This window comes from Capricornis sumatraensis, chromosome 11, assembly GCF_032405125.1.
Source record: "Capricornis sumatraensis isolate serow.1 chromosome 11, serow.2, whole genome shotgun sequence".
In the NCBI taxonomy this organism is placed as follows: Eukaryota; Metazoa; Chordata; class Mammalia; order Artiodactyla; family Bovidae; genus Capricornis; species Capricornis sumatraensis.
In genome coordinates, this window is record NC_091079.1 from 56,296,927 (window position 1) to 56,317,969 (window position 21,043).

At 39.3% G+C, this 21,043-nt stretch overlaps 1 protein-coding gene across 1 annotated transcript in view; it reads right to left on the reverse strand.

Annotated features, from left to right (window-relative positions):
- Window positions 1–21,043, reverse strand: part of UBE2W (ubiquitin conjugating enzyme E2 W) — a 66,529-nt gene that overhangs the window by 28,192 nt on the left and 17,294 nt on the right. The window contains exon 2 of the mRNA XM_068983288.1: window positions 6,366–6,457. Within this exon, the coding sequence (XP_068839389.1) occupies window positions 6,366–6,457 (92 nt within the window). The remainder of the gene's footprint in view (window positions 1–6,365; window positions 6,458–21,043) is intronic.

A 21,043-nucleotide genomic window follows, 5' to 3' on the forward strand; every position in this document is an offset into this window, starting at 1 on the left:
CAGTCCAAGGGACTCTCAAGAGTCTTCTCCAACACCACAGTTCAAAACCATCAATTCTTTGGCGCTCAGCCTTCTTCACAGTCCAACTCTCACATCCATACATGACCACAGGAAAAACCATAGCCTTGACTAGACGGACCTTTGTTGGCAAAGTAATGTCTCTGTTTTTCAATATGCTCTCTAGGTTGGTCATAACTTTTCTTCCAAGGAGTAAGCGTCTTTTAATTTCATGGCTGCAGTCACCATCTGCAGTGATTTTGGAGCCCCCAAAAATAAAGTCTGACACTGTTTCCACTGTTTCCCATCTATTTCCCATGAAGTGACGGGACCGGATGCCATGATTTTCGTTTTCTGAATGTTGAGCTTTAAGCCAACTTTTTCACTCTCCTCTTTCACTTTCATCAAGAGACTTTTTAGTTCCTCTTCACTTTCTGCTGTAAGGGTGGTGTCATCTGCATATCTGAGGTTATTGATATTTCTCCCGGGAATCCGGATTCCAGCTTGTGCTTCTTCCAGCCCAGCGTTTCTCATGATGTACTCTACACAGAAGTTAAACAAGCAGGGTGACAATATACAGCCTTGACATACTCCTTTTCCTATTTGGAACCAGTCTGTTGTTCCAAGTTCCAGTTCTAACTGTTGCTTTCTGACCTGCATATAGGTTTCTCAAGAGGCAGGTCAGGTGGTCTGGTATTCCCATCTCTTTCAGAATTTTCCACAGTTGATTGTGATCCACACAGTCAAAGGCTTTGGCATAGTCAATAAAGCAGAAATAGATGTTTTTCTGGAACTCTCTTGCTTTTTTGATGATCCAGCAGATGTTGGCAGTTTGATCTCTGATTCCTCTGCCTTTTCTAAAACCAGCTTGAACATCTGGAAGTTCACGGTTCACATATTGCTGAAGCCTGGCTTGGAGAATTTTGAGCATTACTATACTAGCATGTGCTGCTGTTGCTGCTGCTAAGTTGCTTCAGTCGTGTCCGACTCTGTGCGACTCCAGAGACCGCAGCCCAAAAGGGTACCCCGTCCCTGGGATTCTCCAGGCAAGAACACTGGAGTGGGCTGCCATTTCCTTCTCCAATGCATGAAAATGAAGAGTGAAAGTGAAGTCGCTCAGTCGTGTCCGACTCTTAGCAACCCCATGGACTGCAGCATTTTCCAGGCAAGAGAACTGGAGTGGGTTGCCATCGCCTTCTCCATACTAGCATGTGAGATGAGTGCAATTGTTCAGTAGTTTGAGCATTCTTTGGCATTGCCTTTCTTTGGGATTGTAATGAAAACGGACCTTTTCCAGTCCTGTGGCCACTGCTAAGTTTTCCAGATTTGCTGGCATATTGAATGCAGCACTTTGACAGCATCATCTTTCAGGATTTAAAACAGCTCAACTGGAATTCCATCACCTCCACTAGCTTTGTTCGTAGTGATGCTTTCTAAGGCCCACTTGACTTTGCATTCCAGGATGTCTGGCTCTAGGTGAGTGATCACACCATCGTGATTATCTTGGTCCTGAAGGTCTTTTTGTACAGTTCTTCTGTGTATGCTTGCCACCTCTTCTTAATATCTTCTGCTTCTGTTACGTCCAGACCATTTCTGTCCTTTATCGAGCCCATCTTTGCATGAAATGTTCCCTTGGTATCTCTAATTTTCTTGAAGAGATCTCTAGTCTTTCCCATTCTGTTCTTTTCCTCTATTTCTTTGCATTGATCGCTGAGGAAGGCTTTCTTATCTCTCCTTGCTATTCTTTGGAACTCTGCATTCAGATGCTTATATCTCCTTTTCTCCTTTGCTTTTCGCTTCTCTTCTTTTCACAGCTATTTGTAAGGCCTCCCCAGACAGTCATTTTGCCTTTTTGCATTTCTTTTCCATGGGGATGGTCTTGATCCCTGTCTCCTGCACAATGTCACGAACCTCCGTCCATAGTTCATCAGGCACTCTATCTATCAGATCTAGTCCCTTAAATCTATTTCTCACTTCCACTGTATAATCATAAGGGACTTGATTTAGGTCATACCTGAATGGTCGAGTGGTTTTCCCTACTTTCTTCAATTTAAGTCTGAATTTGGCAATAAGGAGCTCATGATCTGAGCCACAGTCAGCTCCTGGTCTTGTTTTTGCTGACTGTATAGAGCTTCTCCATCTTTGGCTTAGGTACTTAGGAACACTATGGACTTAGGAATATATAAAATAGTGTAAGTGTGGCTACTCTCTGAAAGTAACCAGGTTGGAACACATAGAGACACTTAAAAACATGACTATTCATTCTCAGGAGGCATGCTGAATACTTTACATGATATGTAAAGAAAAGATATGACCATAGACTCAAGAGGCAGTATTTTACAGGAAAATTAGACAATCCCTTAGTTAGCTGTGTGGCCCTCAGTACGCTCTTCTGTTTTAAGTACTTAAATTGTAAAATAGTTATTTTAAAAAATTAGTAAAGTTAATAAAGTCACCTTAAAGTTTTGCTAGAAAGATAAATGATACTGCATATGCAAAAAACAGCATATTCCTAACACCCAAACCAGTACACAGTAAATAAAATGCAATGCAAAAACTGCATTAAAAAGACAAAAACAAAAAACCTACTCTTTTTAATAAAAACCAGGTCATTCCTCCTAATCAAACTTACAAGCTTTTGCACAGCAAAGGAAACCATCAACAAAATGAGAAGACAATCTATGGGCTGGGAGAAAATATTTGCAAACAATGAGATTGTCAGGGGCTTAACTTCCCCTCACAAGAAAGCAATGAGACTGACAGGGGTTTAACCTCCTCCTGCTAAAAAAGCAATCAAATGATAGGCAAAGACCTAAATAAACATTTCTCCAAAGAACACACACAGATGAAAAGGAACATGAAAAGATGCTCCAAATCACCAATTATTAGAAAAAAGGAAATCAAAATTATAATGAGATGTCACCTCATACAAGTCAGAAGGGCCATCATCAAAAAGTTTACAAATAAGAAATGCTGGGTGTGGAGAAAAGGGAATTCTCTTAAACTATTTGTGGGACTGTAAATCGGTACAGCCACTAAGGAAATAGTATGAAGTTTAGTTTCCTTAAAAAAATGAAAAAAAAGAACTACCATATGATTCAGCAAGCTCGCTCCTGGGCAAGTAGCTGGAAAAGATTAAAACTCTAACTCAGAAAAGATAAATGCACCCCAATGTTCACAGCAGCACTATTTACAACATTCAAAACATGGAAGTAACCTTGAAGCCCATCAACAGACCAAGGAATAAAGATGATGTGGTACATCATCTATACACACCTCCTACACTGCTGGTGGGAATGTAATTTGGTAAAGCCACTTTGGAAAACAGTATGGAGGTTCTGCAGAAACTAAAAAGAGGATACTATAGGATCCAGCAATCCCACTCTGGGGAATATACCTGGACAAAACCTTTATTCAAAACAATACATGGACCACTATGTTCACAGCAGCACTGTTCACAACAGCTAAAACATGGAAACAACCTGAATGTCCATCGTCAGCTGAATGGATATAGATGTGGTCCACATATGCAACGGAATACTACTCAGGCATAAATAAAAACAAGATAGTGCCATCTGCAGTAGTATGGATACAACTAGAGATTATCACAGGCTTCCCTGGTGACTCAGATGGTAAAGAATCAGGCCCCAGTGCAGGAGACCCAGGTTCGATACCTGGGTTGGGACAATCCCCTGGAGAAGGGAATGGAAACCCACTCCAGTATTCTTGCCTGGAGAACTCCATGGACAGAGGAGCCTGACAGACTACAGTTCATGGAATCGCAGAGTCAGATGAGTGACTGAGTGACTAACACTTTTACTTTGATACTAAGTGAAGTCAGAAAAAGAAAGACAGATACCATATGGTATCACTGATATGTGGCATCTAAAATATGGCACAAATGAACTTATCTATGAAACAGAAACAGACTCATAGATAAAGAGAACAGACATGGTGGGGGAGGGAGAGATGGACTGGGAATCTGGGGTTGGCAGATGCAGACTACTACATTCAGAATGGATAAGCAACAGGGTCCTAAAGTACAGTACAAGGAACTATACTCAATATCTGTGATAAATCATATGGAAAATAATATAAAAAAAGAATATACATATATGTGTGTGTGTAACTGATTCACTATGCTGTACAGCAGAGATTGGCACAATATTGTAGATCAACTATACTTCAATCAAAAAAAATGAAAAAATAAAGATGTGGTACATGTATACAATGGAATATTATTCAGCCACAAAAAAGAATGAAATATTGCGATTTGTAGCAATATGGATGGACCCAAAGACCTAAAGATTATCATACTAAGTGAAGTCAGAAAAAGACAAATATATGAAGGGGAAATTAGCTTTGATGGATATATTAAGACAGGATATATACCAATACAGCCTCTCTCAAGGGTTTTCAAAGGCAATTATGACTATATAAAATTTTCGCCTTACATGATGACTACGGAGTTAACTCAAGGGGTGCCACTTCACTGAGCTACATTGAGAGACCACAATAGTTCTAAGCCGATCTTTCAGTATCTCTGTTCCTTCCTTAGGAGAGCAGAGAGGTCAAAGGATAGCATATTAGGTCAAAGAACATGATTCTCATATTTTTTAAGGTCTTAATACATGCTACCAAATTGTCTTCCATAAAACATAATGGGCTTACTTCATCTTCCTTACTCATATCACCCATTTCATATGATCCCACTTAAATATTTTTTTTTTCTTTTTGGCCACGTTGTGCAGCTTATGGGATCTTAAGTTCCCAGTCCAGGGACTGAAACTGGGCCCTAGGAGTTGATAGTTGTCAAGTCTTAACCACCAGACTGCCAAGGAATTCCCTGCATAGTTTTTTCAAACTAGGTTAGAAGTTATATCAAAACATTGCTCTTTCGCATATCTCTGATTCCTCTTTTGTTTCAGCTTCTGCCCTGCCCTGATCAAAGAAACTAAAGAACTCAACAGAAAAAAGTATATTATTTTAAAATTAGTGTTTATTTCCTGTTAATTACATGCATCTCTTTTAACCAGGTTAATATTTGGTTTGCAATTCATTTCATTCAAAAGATCCTTTCTTAATATTCCTGTTCTTAAAGCTTGACTCCTGTTTTAATTACTGACAAAATGCCATGGTCAAAGGTAACCAAAAATTGTTTCTTCTGAAAATAAGTATGTCCCTGTTGTGTAAGTTTTGGTCACTCCTGCTCTCTGGTCTCTGTATCACTAAATATTCGAATTGTTCAATTTGTTCTACAAGTTGGTCTACAGGAAATTTTTATCTTGTTGGCTTATATCCCTTTTCATTTTAGGATTTTTTCCTTTCTTTTTTAAGGACAAAGTCAATTACTTAAAAATCTCCCATTTTACTACATTTACCTTTTTCCAGTGGAACTGTTAAATCAAAGGAGTGGACAGACCAGTCAGTTGTGAAATCTTAGGATGATACTCTCAAAAACATTTCAAACTAATTCAAATGCTCATTTTTAAGAGGGGGAATGCTCTCTTTTTAAAAAATGCTCATTTTAAAGGAACCCATATCTCTCTACTATTCTTGGCACATATCTGGGAAGAAACTTCTGCTCCACTCTCAAGGAAGGAGCTGAATCAGAGGATACTTCTGTGTCCTCCTTCTACCCTTCACATTTTCATCCTCATGCAAGTCTCTAATCTATCATCTGAGAATACTGAGGGTGTGACATTCACTTAGCTAATGCTCCTATAAAGAAAGCAACCACGCTGTATGTTCAGGGGACAAGCAGAGAGGTGCACCTCTTGATGGTTTATTCACTTCAGTTCAGTTCAGTTGCTCAGTCCTGTCCGACTCCTCGCGACCCCATGAACCACAGCACGCCAGGCCTCCCTGTCCATCACCAACTCCCGGAGTCCACCCAAACCCTATGTCCATCGAGTTGGTGATGCCATCCAACCATTTCATTCTCTGTCATCCCCTTCTCCTCCTGCCCTCAATCTTTCCCAGCACCAGGGTCTTTTCAAATGAGTCAGCTCTTCGCATCAGGTGGCCAAAGTTCACTTCAGAGCCTCAAATGTTTTTGAAAAATCTGATAAATAACCTCATACCAAACTACTCTATCACAGGTGAAGAACACTCCCTAGCAAACTCAGGCCAAAGTTTTTAACATGCTACTTCATCAGCAGGAAACTTTTATAAAATAAAACTGTGTATTTAAATGCACAGAATAAGATATGTTTACTGTATTTACTTCTCAGTGGGAGAGAATCAGATAAAATATGAAAATAATTCTGACATACAGAAAATAATTCTGTATTTTTAAAATGAGTATATATTCATACTTACATTGATAACAAAAGAAAAACAAGTACTTTAAAACTTAAAATACTTACTGTGTAATTGAATTTTGAACACTTTTTTCATTTAAAGTCATTCCAGGAGGTGGGTCATTTTGCAAAGCCAACAGTTCTTTCTGTAGTCGTTTCTAAAAAAAAAAAAAAAAAGAGTATCATTAGTAACTTTGTACTTTTTTTTCTTACAATATAATATCCTTGTAGTCATACAGTCTGAATCCTGATTAAATTTTCCCCAAATGCTTGTGCCTTTTCCTTTATAAACCCCTTATAGCTATATATTTTACATGCCTGATTCTCAAATTTTTTACTGCTTTCCTGTAATTCACAATTATTAAATTATTTTTAAATATATTTGTAACCATTGATGCTATAAGATAGCTACCAAGTTATAAGGTTATAAATGCTTAAAAGTTTAAGCAGGGCTTCCTTTACTGCTTTTCAATGATAACAGTCATAGTTTTCCATAACTCTTAAAGAATGCATCATTTCAGACAAATATTTTCCAGAAGAACTATAGAAAACATCTTTTGAAAAAGTTTAAAATAATTTAAATTTACAGCTATTTGTTTTCTTAAGACAGTATCATCCACATATAATTTAATCTTTCAACACCAGAATATAACATATCACAGCCTGAGATTACATAAAGTTATTTTTTTCACACACTAGATGCCCTGAAATGGCTATGTATTTGCATTCTTTTTTGTATAGCTTTTATTGTTCAATTCTTCCCTTATTATCATCACTCGACATTCTTTTTCATGACACAACAAAGCAAAATAAAAACCACAACAGTCCATAATTTATGGGTTTAAAGCAAAATAACCAATGTTATTAGAAGTGCATGCAACATTATAAAGATTCCTAATGAATATTTTTTTTTGGGGGTTAAAGTACACAAACAGGACTTCCTTGGTGGTCCAGTGGTTAAGAATCAGCCTGCCAATGCAAGGAACATGGGTTTGATCCCTGCCCCAGGGAGATCCCACAAGAGCCCATGCCCACAAGACAATCCACCAAAGTCAGAAGCCTGTGCACCACGAGAGAAAGCCTGAGCACAGCAATGAAGACCCAGCACAGCCACCAATTAATTACAAGTTTGTTTAAAAATAAATAAAATTGTACATAGTAAGTGTTCAGGAAAGAAAAAAAAGCAAGCACACGAGCATGGATTCCTATTCAGAACTTCAAACAACTCTACTTAAAAGCTAGTTTTTGATTTTTCTAAACAGTGGAATATCACTATCAATACAGCAATGTTTGTAGTTTTCTAGATCTTTACAATTCATAACATCTTTCAATAACCCTACAAACATCTAACACCTCTACAGATTAGAAAACTCCTCCCTTTTTTGTTGAGACTCAATGGCACTTTTAATTGGCAAAAGTGAAAACTTTTCCTCAAATGGTACAATATCAAAATTGCTAGCAACAAGGAAAATAAGATATTAACTGCAATTTCTGACCTGTTGCCTTCCAAAATGCAGAATTACAAACTAAAAATTAGTTTAGAAAATTTTTAATTATTGAAAACATAGAAATAAAGCTGCCTAAACAATGTTTTGAATAAAGAAGGAATATATTTGTGAAAAGTGTCTATGCAGAAGAGGGTTTTAACTTTACTTAAGTCAACAGGGGCTACCCTGGTGGCTCAAGACTGTAAAGAATCTGCCTGCAGTGCAGGAGACCTGGGTTCGATCCCTGGGTCAGGAAGATCCCCTGGAGAAGGAAATGGCAACCCACTCCAGTATTCTTGCCTGGGAAATCCCAGGAACAGAGGGGGCCTGGTAGGCTATATATAGTTCATGGGGTTGCAAAGAATCAAACAGGACTGTGTGATTAACGCTTTTCACTTTCAATTAAAGTCAACAAATCCTGTAGGTTCTGTGATTAAGTCAATTTTCAAAAACACTTTTTTTCAAAAAAAGACTAAAAAAAAATAATTTTTTTTTTTTTAAAGCAGGAATTCTCAGAGATGTCTGATATACTAACTTGCATGACGATTCTCTAAGGGGAAGAAGATAACATACAGGTTTCCAAAGTAATGGAATCCTCTCAGTGTAGGGCATCTTGGGAAAGTCTTGTTTCAATGACCACAGTTTGGGAAACAATGCTGTGGAAATCCTCCAGACCTTGAGAACTTCACATAAGACAGGGAAGACAGCCCTTGTCACTGAATCAGGATACAAAAGAAGGTCAGTTTGCATAACCAGCTACCAAAAGAAACAGAATACAAAGGCAATCTAAGAATTGCATTGGTGTAATCATCCCTAAAAGACAATGGGACCAGTGCTGAAGAAAAGGAAAAGTTTTTCCCACCCCAATACTACTACTTGTATGTCCACAAAGAAAGGGGCCTGCGGTAGACAAACTCCAAGAGAATCTCCAAGTAACTGCTTCCTGGTAGTCACATCCTCCCACACAGTACCATTGGTTACATTGGTCAGTGTAACCAATACAGCAGAAAAGGAAGGTATGTCACTCCCAAGATTAGGTTATAAAAGATTGTGAGTTATGTCTTGGTTGTTCTCTTTAGAATCACTTTCCATACTGTGAACAACCCAATTCAGAGGTCAGCAGGGTAAGGTTAGGGCCTCCTGCCAATAACCACATGTCATGTGGAAGAATCTCCAATCTGGAATCTCCAATTCCAGCCAAGATTTCAGCCAGCTGCCGCCGGGGCCAATATTTTGCCCACAAACTCAAATGAGAACCATCCAACTCTTTGGAATTACAAGGGATTTTGTGTTTGTTCTTTCAAACACTGCATATTTTTTCAAACATTTCAAGACATTCGCTGGAGCATGTTTTTTAACAGAGGGGGTGGAGTCAATACATTAAAAGACAAGCCATGCCAGTCCCTTACTGTCTGCTACCAGGCAATAAACTACCTTGCACATCCTTATCTCTGCAGTAGAAAGACAAGACAGGACTAACAAGGGGGAGAGGTGTTAATGAGTACTTACTAAGCACACAATAAAAACCAGTGATTCACCCGTGTACTAAAAAAAGAAGGTAGAAGGTCAAACGGTGTATTCGGTAGGCTCATAAAAACAGGGAATTCACTCTTAGGTGTATCCTTCACAGAACAATAATTCATTAGAGAGAGCAGGAAATGTTTCTGAGTAAGCAATTTCCCCAGTGGTGCTCTGGCTCTTCTAAAAAACTGGTTCTAAGAACCCTGACTATGAGCAAAGAAGCTAAAAAAGGAGGACTTAAAGAGTTCAATGTAAAAATACAGGAAAATTCATACTCCGGGATGTGAAGAACCAGTGTAACTGTTTAGAAATCATACCAAGCAACATCTATCAACAGAAAGCTATTATCACATGAGGAAGCATTCACTTCCTAACTTTGAAGACTAAGTGTTAAAAGTAGATGTGAAATACCTGCATTAGGACTGAACTCTAGCAAAAGCAAAGATACCACCAGCTCATTAGACCATCAGGGCAACACTGGCTACTTCCCTGCTGCTGCTGCTGCGTCACCTCAGTCGTGTGTGACTCTGTGTGACCCCGTAGACGGCAGCCCACCAGGCTCCCCCGTCCCTGGGATTCTCCAGCCAAGAACACTGCCCTTTCCTTCTCCAATGCATGAAAGTGAAAAGTAAAAGTGAAGTCGCTCAGTTGTGTCCGACTGTTCACGACCCCATGGACTGCAGCCTACCAGGCTCCCCCGTCCATGGGATTTTCCAGGCAAGAGTACTGGAGTGGGGTGCCATTGCCTTCTCCAGACAGCGGTAAAATAATAGCCTCAAACTGAGGTAATGGGAGATAACTGGAAAATATCTGCAGAAGGTAACTAAAGAAGCAGAACTACCCACAAACCACTGGGAGCTGAGGGGGCTGAAAAACTAACAGTTCCAAAGGTTCACAGCCAAATATCACCCTGTCTGTTCCTGAATTGGAGAGGTACGAGAAAAGTAATTACACATATTACAAGTGTATCATGGTTCTCTGAATCTAAGACACACCATAAATTGTATTATTTTATGTAACACTAAGAAAGGAAAATAGCTACCAGTTAAACAACAACACTCCACTGACATATCTTGATTTCAGATATGCTAAAGTAGGGAGGAATATGGGCATTCAAAATTGTTAATAAAGGTCTGATCTCCCTAACGGTTAAGTATCAGAACTACTTGAAGAGTAAAAATTAATTTTCTGAGTAAATTTAATATGCCTAAAATGATTCTTCTCTCAATATTTAACACCTACCCCATGACGCATGATCTCAGTTGATCTGTAAATATGCACTTTATTCCCAGACTGCATAAAACAGAAGCACATCTGTGCTCCAAGGCAGAACGACCAGGCAGGCCCACAATCTAAATGTTTGAGAGCATCCCAAATCTAGAATAACCTGAAAATTCTATCTAGCCCTCACGTGTGTTAGCTTAAGTCTAGAAAACTCAGAGAAATTTGAGCTCTTCTAAGAGATCCAAATGGTTTATACACCCAGTGTGAAAGATCCTGATATATCTAAATATGGTGATTAAAAAAACATGATTTAACACTTTCAGAACTGGCATAGCTGTCCAGTGGCTCTACAGTCTAGACAGCACCTTCCTTTCTCTCTTTCCTTATGAATACAAATGAATCAAAGTGATATGAATCCATCGTAATTTACTACTTTGGGGGGTAAGAAGACCACTGACCAATTTCGGAGTCAACTATTGTCAACAACAAGACACTGGGAAGCACCACACAATGGAGTGACATTCCCGTATGTCATAATACTATGGTTGAGAAACTGCAACAGCTAGGATGCGTCACCCTGCACTGAAGATAGAGTGACAGAAGTTAAACTTTCTCCCACTTCAGTGCTGTGAGGAATTATTCTTGAGATTTCCTCTCCCCTAGAACTGGGGCTTACTACCGGGGTCCAGGAAAGTATCTGTGTAACATGAAAAGGCAGCCCAGGAGCTTAACACCCCCTCTTCTCCACTACCACCACTCCAAGAATCACTACAGCAGCTGTTTCACACCAAAGGTCAAGTGTGGGACAGAAAAAGCCCAAAAGAATAAAACAGATACATACATTATTACTTTTGGCCTTATGAGACTTAAAGCCCTTGAAAAGCTCAAGCCACAGTTTTTATACAATAGAGTAAAAGCAACTTAAAGATCACTTTAAAAACTGTAATCAGGACTTCCCTGTTGGTATAGTAGGTAGGAATCCACCTGACAATGTAGGGGACATGGGTTTGACCCCTGGTCCGGGAAGATTCTACATGCTGCCAGAGCAACTAAGCCCTCAGGCCACAACTACTGAGCCTGTGCTCGGCAACAAGAGAAGCTACAGCCACAAGAAGCTCACACACAGCAACAAAGAGCCCACTTGCCACAACTAGAGAAAGTCCGTGCACAGGAATGAAGATCCAGTACAATCAAAAATAAATATTCTCTTTTAAATGGAAAAAAAAACCCACCGCAATTGCTGTGAGAACTTCCTGGTAGTCCAGTGGTTAGCACTCCATGCTTCTACTGCAGGGGGCACAGGTTGACTCTCTCATCAGGGAACTAAGATCCTGCATGCAGTGTGGCATGGCAACACACACACACACACACACACACACACACACACACACACACACACACACACACCAAAACTGTAATCTCTATATTTTGATCAGCCCTGTTCCATTTTCCCCAACTGATATTATCAATACCCATCCCAGTATAGACCCATAATGTTAAACCAAATTTGAATATGCCATGTGCTTCCCTGGAATGACCAGGGAATGAGATATAATGGATAAAAATGAATACTTTTAAATATCAAAAAATTTTAAATGAAAGTAGTAAAACTCTAAATTTTAACACAGATCCCTGACATTATATGTACTGAAAATAATTTAACCTGTTAATAATGATCATTGTGACAGCCTCAGACAACAGTAAGTTCTACAAGCCCACCTGACCCTTCAGCGTATAGTCAAAGTAGCCTGGAAGCCCTAGTTCTCACATTTTAAACTGTCATCTGCTCTTTGATTATCAATAACTTGTCATAATACTTAACCTCTAAGCACAGACGTTCTCTCTCTTTTACTTGCTGTTTTCCACTTTGGAGTCAGAACCTCCCTTATCAAGCAAAAGGGTTTATTTATTTTGGCGACTACATCACATTTTTTTTTTTTTTTTTGGTATAACAAATGCCAACTAATCTTCAGTGACGGCACTAGCACTGACTAACATTTGTTGCTTCGTTTGCTCTTAAACCAGACTATACTCCCTTGTTGAAACTAACTGGAGAAATTAGGAACAAGTTTACCAAGTCCTCATAAAAATGAAAAGCACAGCCCAGTAATTAACAGGTCCACACACCACACTGTGAAGCATGGTCCTAAGCCATGAAGTTTCATCCCAATGAGGCCATCTTTGCCTCTTCGGCTCCTGATCATTTTCATCAATGCTAGTGCTTTATATATTTGTTCAAATTTTTTGCTTTTTCAGAAAGCTGAAGATGATGGGTATTACTGTATTTAAAAAAAAGCACCACTTATAGTTGTTTGATAGTGAACAACACTGTTCAAGTTGATGAATACCACACTCAATGAAATACTCTGAGCAAACAAACAAAGGACTATTTTAAACAGCATCCTAAAAAGTTCATTCATATATAAAACAGCTCAGCTTCTAAACTAATGGATTTGTGTTAAGTATTATCCAACACTAATACATGTTGAAACAAAGGTATAAAATATTTAAATGATACTCTGACATTATCAACCAAAAAAGAAAAGAATATATCCCTCTTAGATACTAAAAATGACAATATATCAATGGACAAACTGACAAGATCCCTGGCTATGTAAAGCTTAAACTCTAGTGAAGGAAGAGACAGTCAATAAATAGTTAAAAAACAAGTACATGTGTGGTATATTAAAATGTGACGAAAAATGGAGCAAGTTAAGGCGTTGGAGAGTTAGACCTCGCATCTTGTTAAATTTTATTTAAAAGTGACATTTTGAGAAACTAAATGGTAGAAATCCTTATTTAGGGTAGGAAGAAATACAAACTAAAGGGGGGAAACATTAAAAATGTGGAGATACATGACAATGATTGCTAATGCAACTGTACTTAAAATGCTCAACAGGTTTTCTCTAATTTAATCTAACAATTAACTAAAGGTGGAAAATAAACAATAGGAGGGTATGATGGAAAAATATTAGAACATCATACACATTAACATGGCACAGCAGTAAAGCATACACTTGCAATGCAGGAGAGGAGGGTTTGATTCCTGGGTTGGGAAGATCTCCTGGAGGAGGAAATGGCAACCCACTCAGGTATTCTTGCTTGGGAAATCCCATGGACAGAGAAGCCTGGTGGGCTACAGTCCATGGGGTTGCAGAAGAGTCGGAAACAACTTAGTGACTAAACAACATCATTGTTATCACAATTAATGTCATTACACTATCACTACAAACAAAGCTAGTGGAGGTGATGGAATTCCAGTGGAGCTATTTCAAATCCTGGAAGATGATGCTGTGAAAGTACTGCACTCAATATGCCAGCAAATTTGGAAAACTCAGCAGTGGCCACAGGACTGGAAAACGTCAGTTTTCATTCCAATCTCAAAGAAAGGCAATGCCAAAGAATGCTCAAACTACTGCACAATTGCACTCATCTCACACGCTAGTAAAGTAATGCTCAAAATTCTCCAAGCCAGGCTTCAGCAATACGTGAACCGTGAACTCCCTGATGTTCAAGCTGGTTTTAGAAAAGGCAGAGGAACCAGAGACCAAATTGCCAACATCTGCTGGATCATGGAAAAAACAAGAGAGTTCCAGAAAAACATATATTTCTGCTTTATTGACTATGCCAAAGACTTTGACTGTGCGGATCACAATAAACTGTGGAAAATTCTGAAAGAGATGGGAATACCAGACCACCTGACCTGCCTCTTGAGAAATCTGCATGCAGGTCAGGAAGCAACAGTTAGAACTGGACATGGAACAACAGACTGGTTCCAAACAGGAAAAGGAGTACATCAAGGCTGTATATTGGCACCCTGCTTATTTAACTTATATTCAGAGTACATCATGAGAAACGCTGGACTGGAAGAAACACAAGCTGGAATCAAGATTGCCGGGAGGAATATCAATAACCTCAGATATGCAGATGACACCACCCTTATGGCAGAAAGTGAAGAGGAGCTAAAAAGCCTCTTGATGAAAGTAAAAGAGGAAAGGGAAAAAGTTGGCTTAAAGCTCAACATTCAGAAAACGAAGATCATGGCATCCGGTCCCATCACTTCATGGGAAATAGATGCGGAAACAGTGGAAACAGTGGCAGGCTTTATTTTTGGGGGCTCCAAAATCACTGCAGATGGTGATTGCAGCCATGAAATTAAAAGATGCTTACTCCTTGGAAGAAAAGTTATGAGCAACCTAGATAGCATATTCAAAAGCAGAGACATTACTTTGCCGACTAAGGTCCGTCTAGTCAAGGCTATGGTTTTTCCAGTGGTCATGTATAGATGGAGAGTTGGACTGTGAAGAAGGCTGAGCGCCGAAGAATTGATGGTTTTGAACTGTGGTGTTGGAGAAGACTCTTGAGTCCCTTGGACTGCAAGGAGATCCAACCAGTCCATTCTAAAGGAGATCAGCCCTGAGATTTCTTTGGAAGGAATGATGCTAAAGCTGAAACTCCAGTACTTTGGCCACCTCATGCGAAGAGTTGACTCATTGGAAAAGACTCTGATGCTGGGAGGGATTGGGGGCAGGAGGAGAAGGGGATGACCGAGGATGAGATGGCTGGATGGTATCACTGACTTGATGGACACAAGTCTGAGAGAACTCCAGGAGTTGGTGATGGACAGGGAGGCCTGGCGTGCTGCGATTCATGGGGTCGCAAAGAGTCAGACACGACTGAGCGACTGAACTGAACACTAATAAATTACTACTTCCCCCAACAATATTAAACAATTACAACATTTTTCTTTTATCAAATGAAAAAGGGTGAGATGACACAGCACTGAAATGATTTTACCTTATTTAAAAATTAGGTAGAATTTGATTCAGGCAAATTAAGAAAATACTTCCTTTCCTTAGTATACTTCTACAGCTCTTAATTCTAACATTTATTTATTGAAACTTCCCCCCTTTTAGGAAATGGGTAGCCTTCAACAAATCAAGGTGTTCACTCTTATTTTAAAGTTAATCTTTTCGGGAATTCTCTGTCAGTCCAGTGGTTAGGGCTGCCAAGGGCCTGAGTTTGACCCCTGGTTGGGGAACTGGGATCCCACATGTCACCAAACAACTAAGCTCACACTGCAACTAAAGAGCACGAGGGCCACAACTAGAGAGTCTGCACATCGCAGTGAAAGATTCTGCATGACACAATGAAAGATCCCTTGTGCAGCTACCGAGACCTGATGCAGCCAGATAAATAAATAAAAAGACTAAACAGAATTTTATTTCTAGCACAATGCAGATACTCTAAATACCTCCACAGAAAACAAAAATCAAATGAACGCAGGAACTTTGAAATATTCAAACGATCAGGGCTGGATTTCATTTTGGAGTTCTCTACCAAACCCAGGGGTTCAAGACCAAGAAGTATGGAATCTCTCAGAAGACCTGCATAAAACTATGATCCCTCAAACCAATGGTGAGTAAGATAAAGGGCACAGAAAGAGAGAAGAATGAAATCGGCCTGTTCAGAACTTAGCAATGGCTAGAGGAAGAAAAAAATGTCTCCCATGAAATGTCTGAATCTCAAGCAGTTACCTACATGGCTCTGTCTGAATTCCCACAGAGAACCTAAGGCAAGAATTTAATCAAGTGGTCAAGGAAGTAACGCCCCAGGCAATAGGCAGAAACAAACAAAATATCCTGGGGAATATAAATTCTATCCACTGAGGCAACAATTCTTTTTTCAGAATCTAGAAACTTAAAAAAGTAATAAGATCCAAATGAGAAGTTATTCAGGAGGAATAGCATAAAATACCTGATGCAATAAAGATTTTTCTAGCTGGAAAAGCACTAGATCCCCAATTAACTTACTTTATGTTCTTGTAGCATTTGTATAACTGTAAACAACTCTAAGGCAGAGATTACTATTGAACTTTGTAATCCTAGCACTCAAAACTGTATTCAGTCACTCATATTCGATTCTTTGCAACCCCACGGACTACAGTCCGCGTGGCTCCTCTATCCATGGAATTTTTCATGCAAGAATATTGGAATGGGTTGCCATTTCCTCCTCCAGGGGATCTTCTGAACACAGGAACTGAACCTGCATCTCCTGCATTGGCAGGTGGACTCTTTACCACTGTGCCACAGAACTGTGCCTGACACATAATGCTTTCCCTCAGTAAATGCTTTTGTTTTTTTTTAATTAATAAGGATGCTGACTGCTTCACTTGTATGCAAAATCCAGAAACAATACAGTTGCCTATCAATAATTATACAAATTGTGGCACACAGAAGTAAGACTACACAAACATTAAGCTTCCCAGGTGGCTCAGTGGTAAGGAATCCATCTGCCAATGCAGCAGACTTAAGAGATGTGGGTTTGACCCTTGAGTCTGGAAGATCCCCTGGAGTAGGAAACGTCAACCGGCTCCAGTATTGTTGCCTGGAAAATTCAATGGACAGAGGAGCCTGACAGGCTACAATTCATGGGGCTGTAAAGAGTTAGACACAACTCAGCACACATAAGCACACACACAATCATTAAGAATGATGTGGGACTTGCCTAGTGGTCCAGTGGTTAAGAATCCACCTGCCAGTGTAGGGGATACAGGTTTGATCCCTGATCTGGGAAGATCCCACAAGCCATGGGTCAACTAAGCTCCAACCACTGAGCCCCCACTCCAGAGCCTGTGCTCTGCGATAAGAGAAGCCAACACAATGGGAAGCCTGAGCACTGCAGCGAAGAGTAATCCCCAAGCTCTGCAAACAGAGAAAGCCTGCATAGGGCAAAGAAGATCCAGCATAGCCAAAAATTAGATGAACAAAGCATTCTTTAAAAAGCTATGCCTTTAAAAGAAAAAGAATGATGTGGATTTCTGTGTACTAACACCAACAGAAGAATCCCAAAACATACCGAAATGGAAAAAAGCAAGCCTCAAAAATACTTGTAATTTCTTTATATTAAAACAAAAGCAAGAGTTATACAATCATATAAATGCATATGGAAAAGACTAGAAGCAAGCACATCCAACCATTTTATAGTAGCTCCCTCCTAGCAGTATAAATAGAGAAGTGGATACTCATGTTTGCACTATATACTTTTATATATATATTTATATACATATATACTTATATATGCCATCACTTCATGGCAAATAGATAGGGGAAAAACATAAACGGTGACAGATTTTATTTTCACGGGCTCCAAAATCACTGCAGATGGTGACTGCAGCCACGAAATTTAAAAAGACACTTGCTCCTTGGAAGAAAAGCCATGACAAACCTAGAGAGCATATTAAAAAGCAAAGACATCACTTTGCCAACAAAGGTCCGTATAGTCAAAGCTATGGTTTTTCCAGTAGTCACACACAGATGTGACAGCTGGACCACAAAGAAGGCTGAGAATAGAAGCACTGATGTTTTCAAATCGTTAGAGAAGACTCTTGAGAATCCCTTGGACAGCACGAAGATCAAACCAGTCAATCCTAAAGGAAATCAACCCTGAATATTCACTGAACGATGGATGCTGAAACTCCAATACTGTGGCCACCTGATGTGATATGCCAACTCACTGGAAAAGACCTTGATGCTGGGAAAGACTGAAGGCAAAAGAAGAAGGGGGGCAGCAGAGGATGAGATGGTTGGATGTTATCACTAACTCAATGGACACGAGTTTAAGCCAACTCCAGGAGATACTGAAGAACAGAGAAGCTTGGAGTACTGTAGTTCACGGGTCACAAAGCTGGACACGACTTAGCAAAAGAACAACAAACAAGAACAACATTAAAAAATGAGTAAGTTATTTAGTTAAAAGATAAAAGTTAAATGGATGGTGAAAATATATAGTTTCTGTGATTTTTAAAAGACATAACTGAAACGTAAGGACAAAGAAAGGTTTAAAATCAAAGGACAGAAAAAGACACCAGGTCAAAAGAAAAGTTGATATAGCTGCACAAGTATCAAGTAAAATTGACTTTTTAGACCAATTAACTTTTTTAGACTCTGTTAGACCAAAAATACTAACAGAGATTTTAAACAAACAAACTACATAATGATAAAAGGTTCAGTTCATCAAAAGTATAAATATATCCAACTTAGCTTCAAAGACAGACCAAGGAAAATTAACAAATCTACCTTCATAGCAAGAGATTTTATTAACATCTCTCCAAGTAATAGAGACAAAAAAGCCTGTAAACTATTTTTGCCAGACTCCCCTGTCTTCCACTCTGCCAACAGAAGTTACTGAGGGGGAAAAAGAAACACAAGGCAAAAGTAGAAGATAAATGCCATTTCCCCTCCCATTCTCTCCTGTTTCTGATACACCCAAGTGAATGAGTCTCCTCCTACTGAAGCCAAGACCAGGCAGCTGTAGAACCTGGAGTATGCATGGCTCTATGAAGTAGCAGGAACTCATACCAGTATCTCCAGCAGCTTAGCACAAGTACAGGCTCTTTAGTTCCACCCATAGGTAGTAACAATTCCTAGCTTTTTAGACAAAAATCTCCCTCTCCCTCTCAAACCCTTATAACTGAAAACAGTGTGGCAGATGTACTGGAGAAGTTTAAGACAGAATGAAGGCCAGGAGGCCAAACTGAAAACTGATCGAAGAATAAGAGGTTGAGACATTACTAGTGAACAACCAAGATACAGAACAGACAGGACTGAGTGGTAAATGATAAAGAGAAGTGAGAAAGAGAAAAAAAAAAAAGACTCCAGGTTAGCTTGAATGATGGTGGAAATATTAATTTGAAACATACACAGCAGGAGGAACAGGCAGAGGAAGCTAGTCTACGTGGGGATGGAAGCAGATGAGATTAAAATCAGTTTTGGAAGTGTAGATTCAAGCTTCTTGAGAACATTCAGAATGATAGACAAAAATAACTGAATCAAACAGAGCTGAAGTCTGGCTGCTCCTTTTAAATGAACTCTTTAGGCTAGGTATCCTCTCTACCATGAGCCCAATGGATCCATGATACATACTTTAAAACAGTTTGGCTCCAGGAGGCAATGAGTTTACAATGATAAAATCATATCCAAATTTCTCAAGCTAGTTCAGAAGTTATCTGTCTGGTGTTCCGGAAATTAACACTCTAAATAAAATATTTAAGCTACCCAGAAACCTTGACTCTGGATGAAATAAAATACAGTTGAGAGTCTACTGTCCTGCCCTTGTGATCACTACATTTCAAGCTCTAGGTGAAAAACAGTAATTAGCATTAAGTCTGATAGAGTAAAGGTCTCATTTTAGGTAACCTTTTTTGACAGGAGAGGAATATTTAAATCCCTCCCCCCCGTAAATGTATAATTCAAAATTTTTTACCTTTCAGATTTGGCTATGCTGGGCTGCATTTAGAGATTCTGATAACTATTAATAAAGCTGCTGAGGCAAATAAAACATCATAAAGCATAAGACAACTATGTAGTGGGAAATGTAGATTATACAAGATTTGGTACACACCAACTCTTTTTTTCCCCCTTTAAATTTATTTATTTATTTTTGGTGGGTTCTTCTCTAGTTGTAGGGAGCAGGGGCTACTCTTTGTTTCAGTGTGCAGACTTCTCACTGGGTGGCTTCTCTTGTTGCATAACATGGGCTCTAGGGCACACGGGCTTCAGTAGTTGGGGTACCTGGGCTCTAGAGCACAGGCTAAGTAATTGTGCCCACGGGCTCAGTTGTTCCACAACATGTGTGATCTTTCAAGACCAGGGATCAAACCTGTGTCTCCTGCATTGGCAGGCAGATTCTTTACCACTGAGCCACGAGAGAAGCCCTCAAGTCTTAAATAAATATGCTGAGTGGAAAGTCTGGTTTGACCTACAAACCAAACTGTAGATCTATCACAAGAGGCAAGAATTAGGATTTAGGGTAATAGTACTGGTTACTTATTTGTTAAAAATGTAAGCAAAAGTCAAGCCTCAAGAGTAAAAGTGCATGGTCCAGTAGTTAGGACTCCATACTTTCAATGCTTGGGTACCAGGGTTCAATCCCTGGTCAAGGAACTAAGATCCTAGAAGCCACAAGGTGCATCCCAGGAGGGGGAAGAAAACGTTTAAGTGCTAAAAGGAGTATGTTCAACTGGAACACTTAACATCTTCTTTCCAGGAGAGTATAGTACGTGTGACTTTGGATAAGTAATATTCTGTCTTAATTTCTACATAATTAAATATCTACCTCATGCTCAGTAGCATCCAACTCTGCAACCCATGGACTGTAGCCCACCAGGCTTCTCTGTTCATGGAATTTCCCAGGCAAGAATACCGGAGAGGGTTGCCATTTCCTTCTCCAAGGGATCTTCCCAACCCAGGGATCAAACGCAGGTGGATTCTTTAGCACTGAGCCACCTGAGAAGCTGGATTGTGACTAACAGAATGAGATGGGTCAGCAAATATACCAATATTTTGAAAAGTTTAAATAAACACACTAAGGCAGTATTAAAATTTACAGATAGCAACTAAAGCAAAGATATGAAATAAAAATATCCTAAAATTAGGATATTAGAAAGAACTTTATTAGAAAGCACATGAAAATGTGTATCAACTTCGTTTATTTGGGGGAATTTTTTTTTTC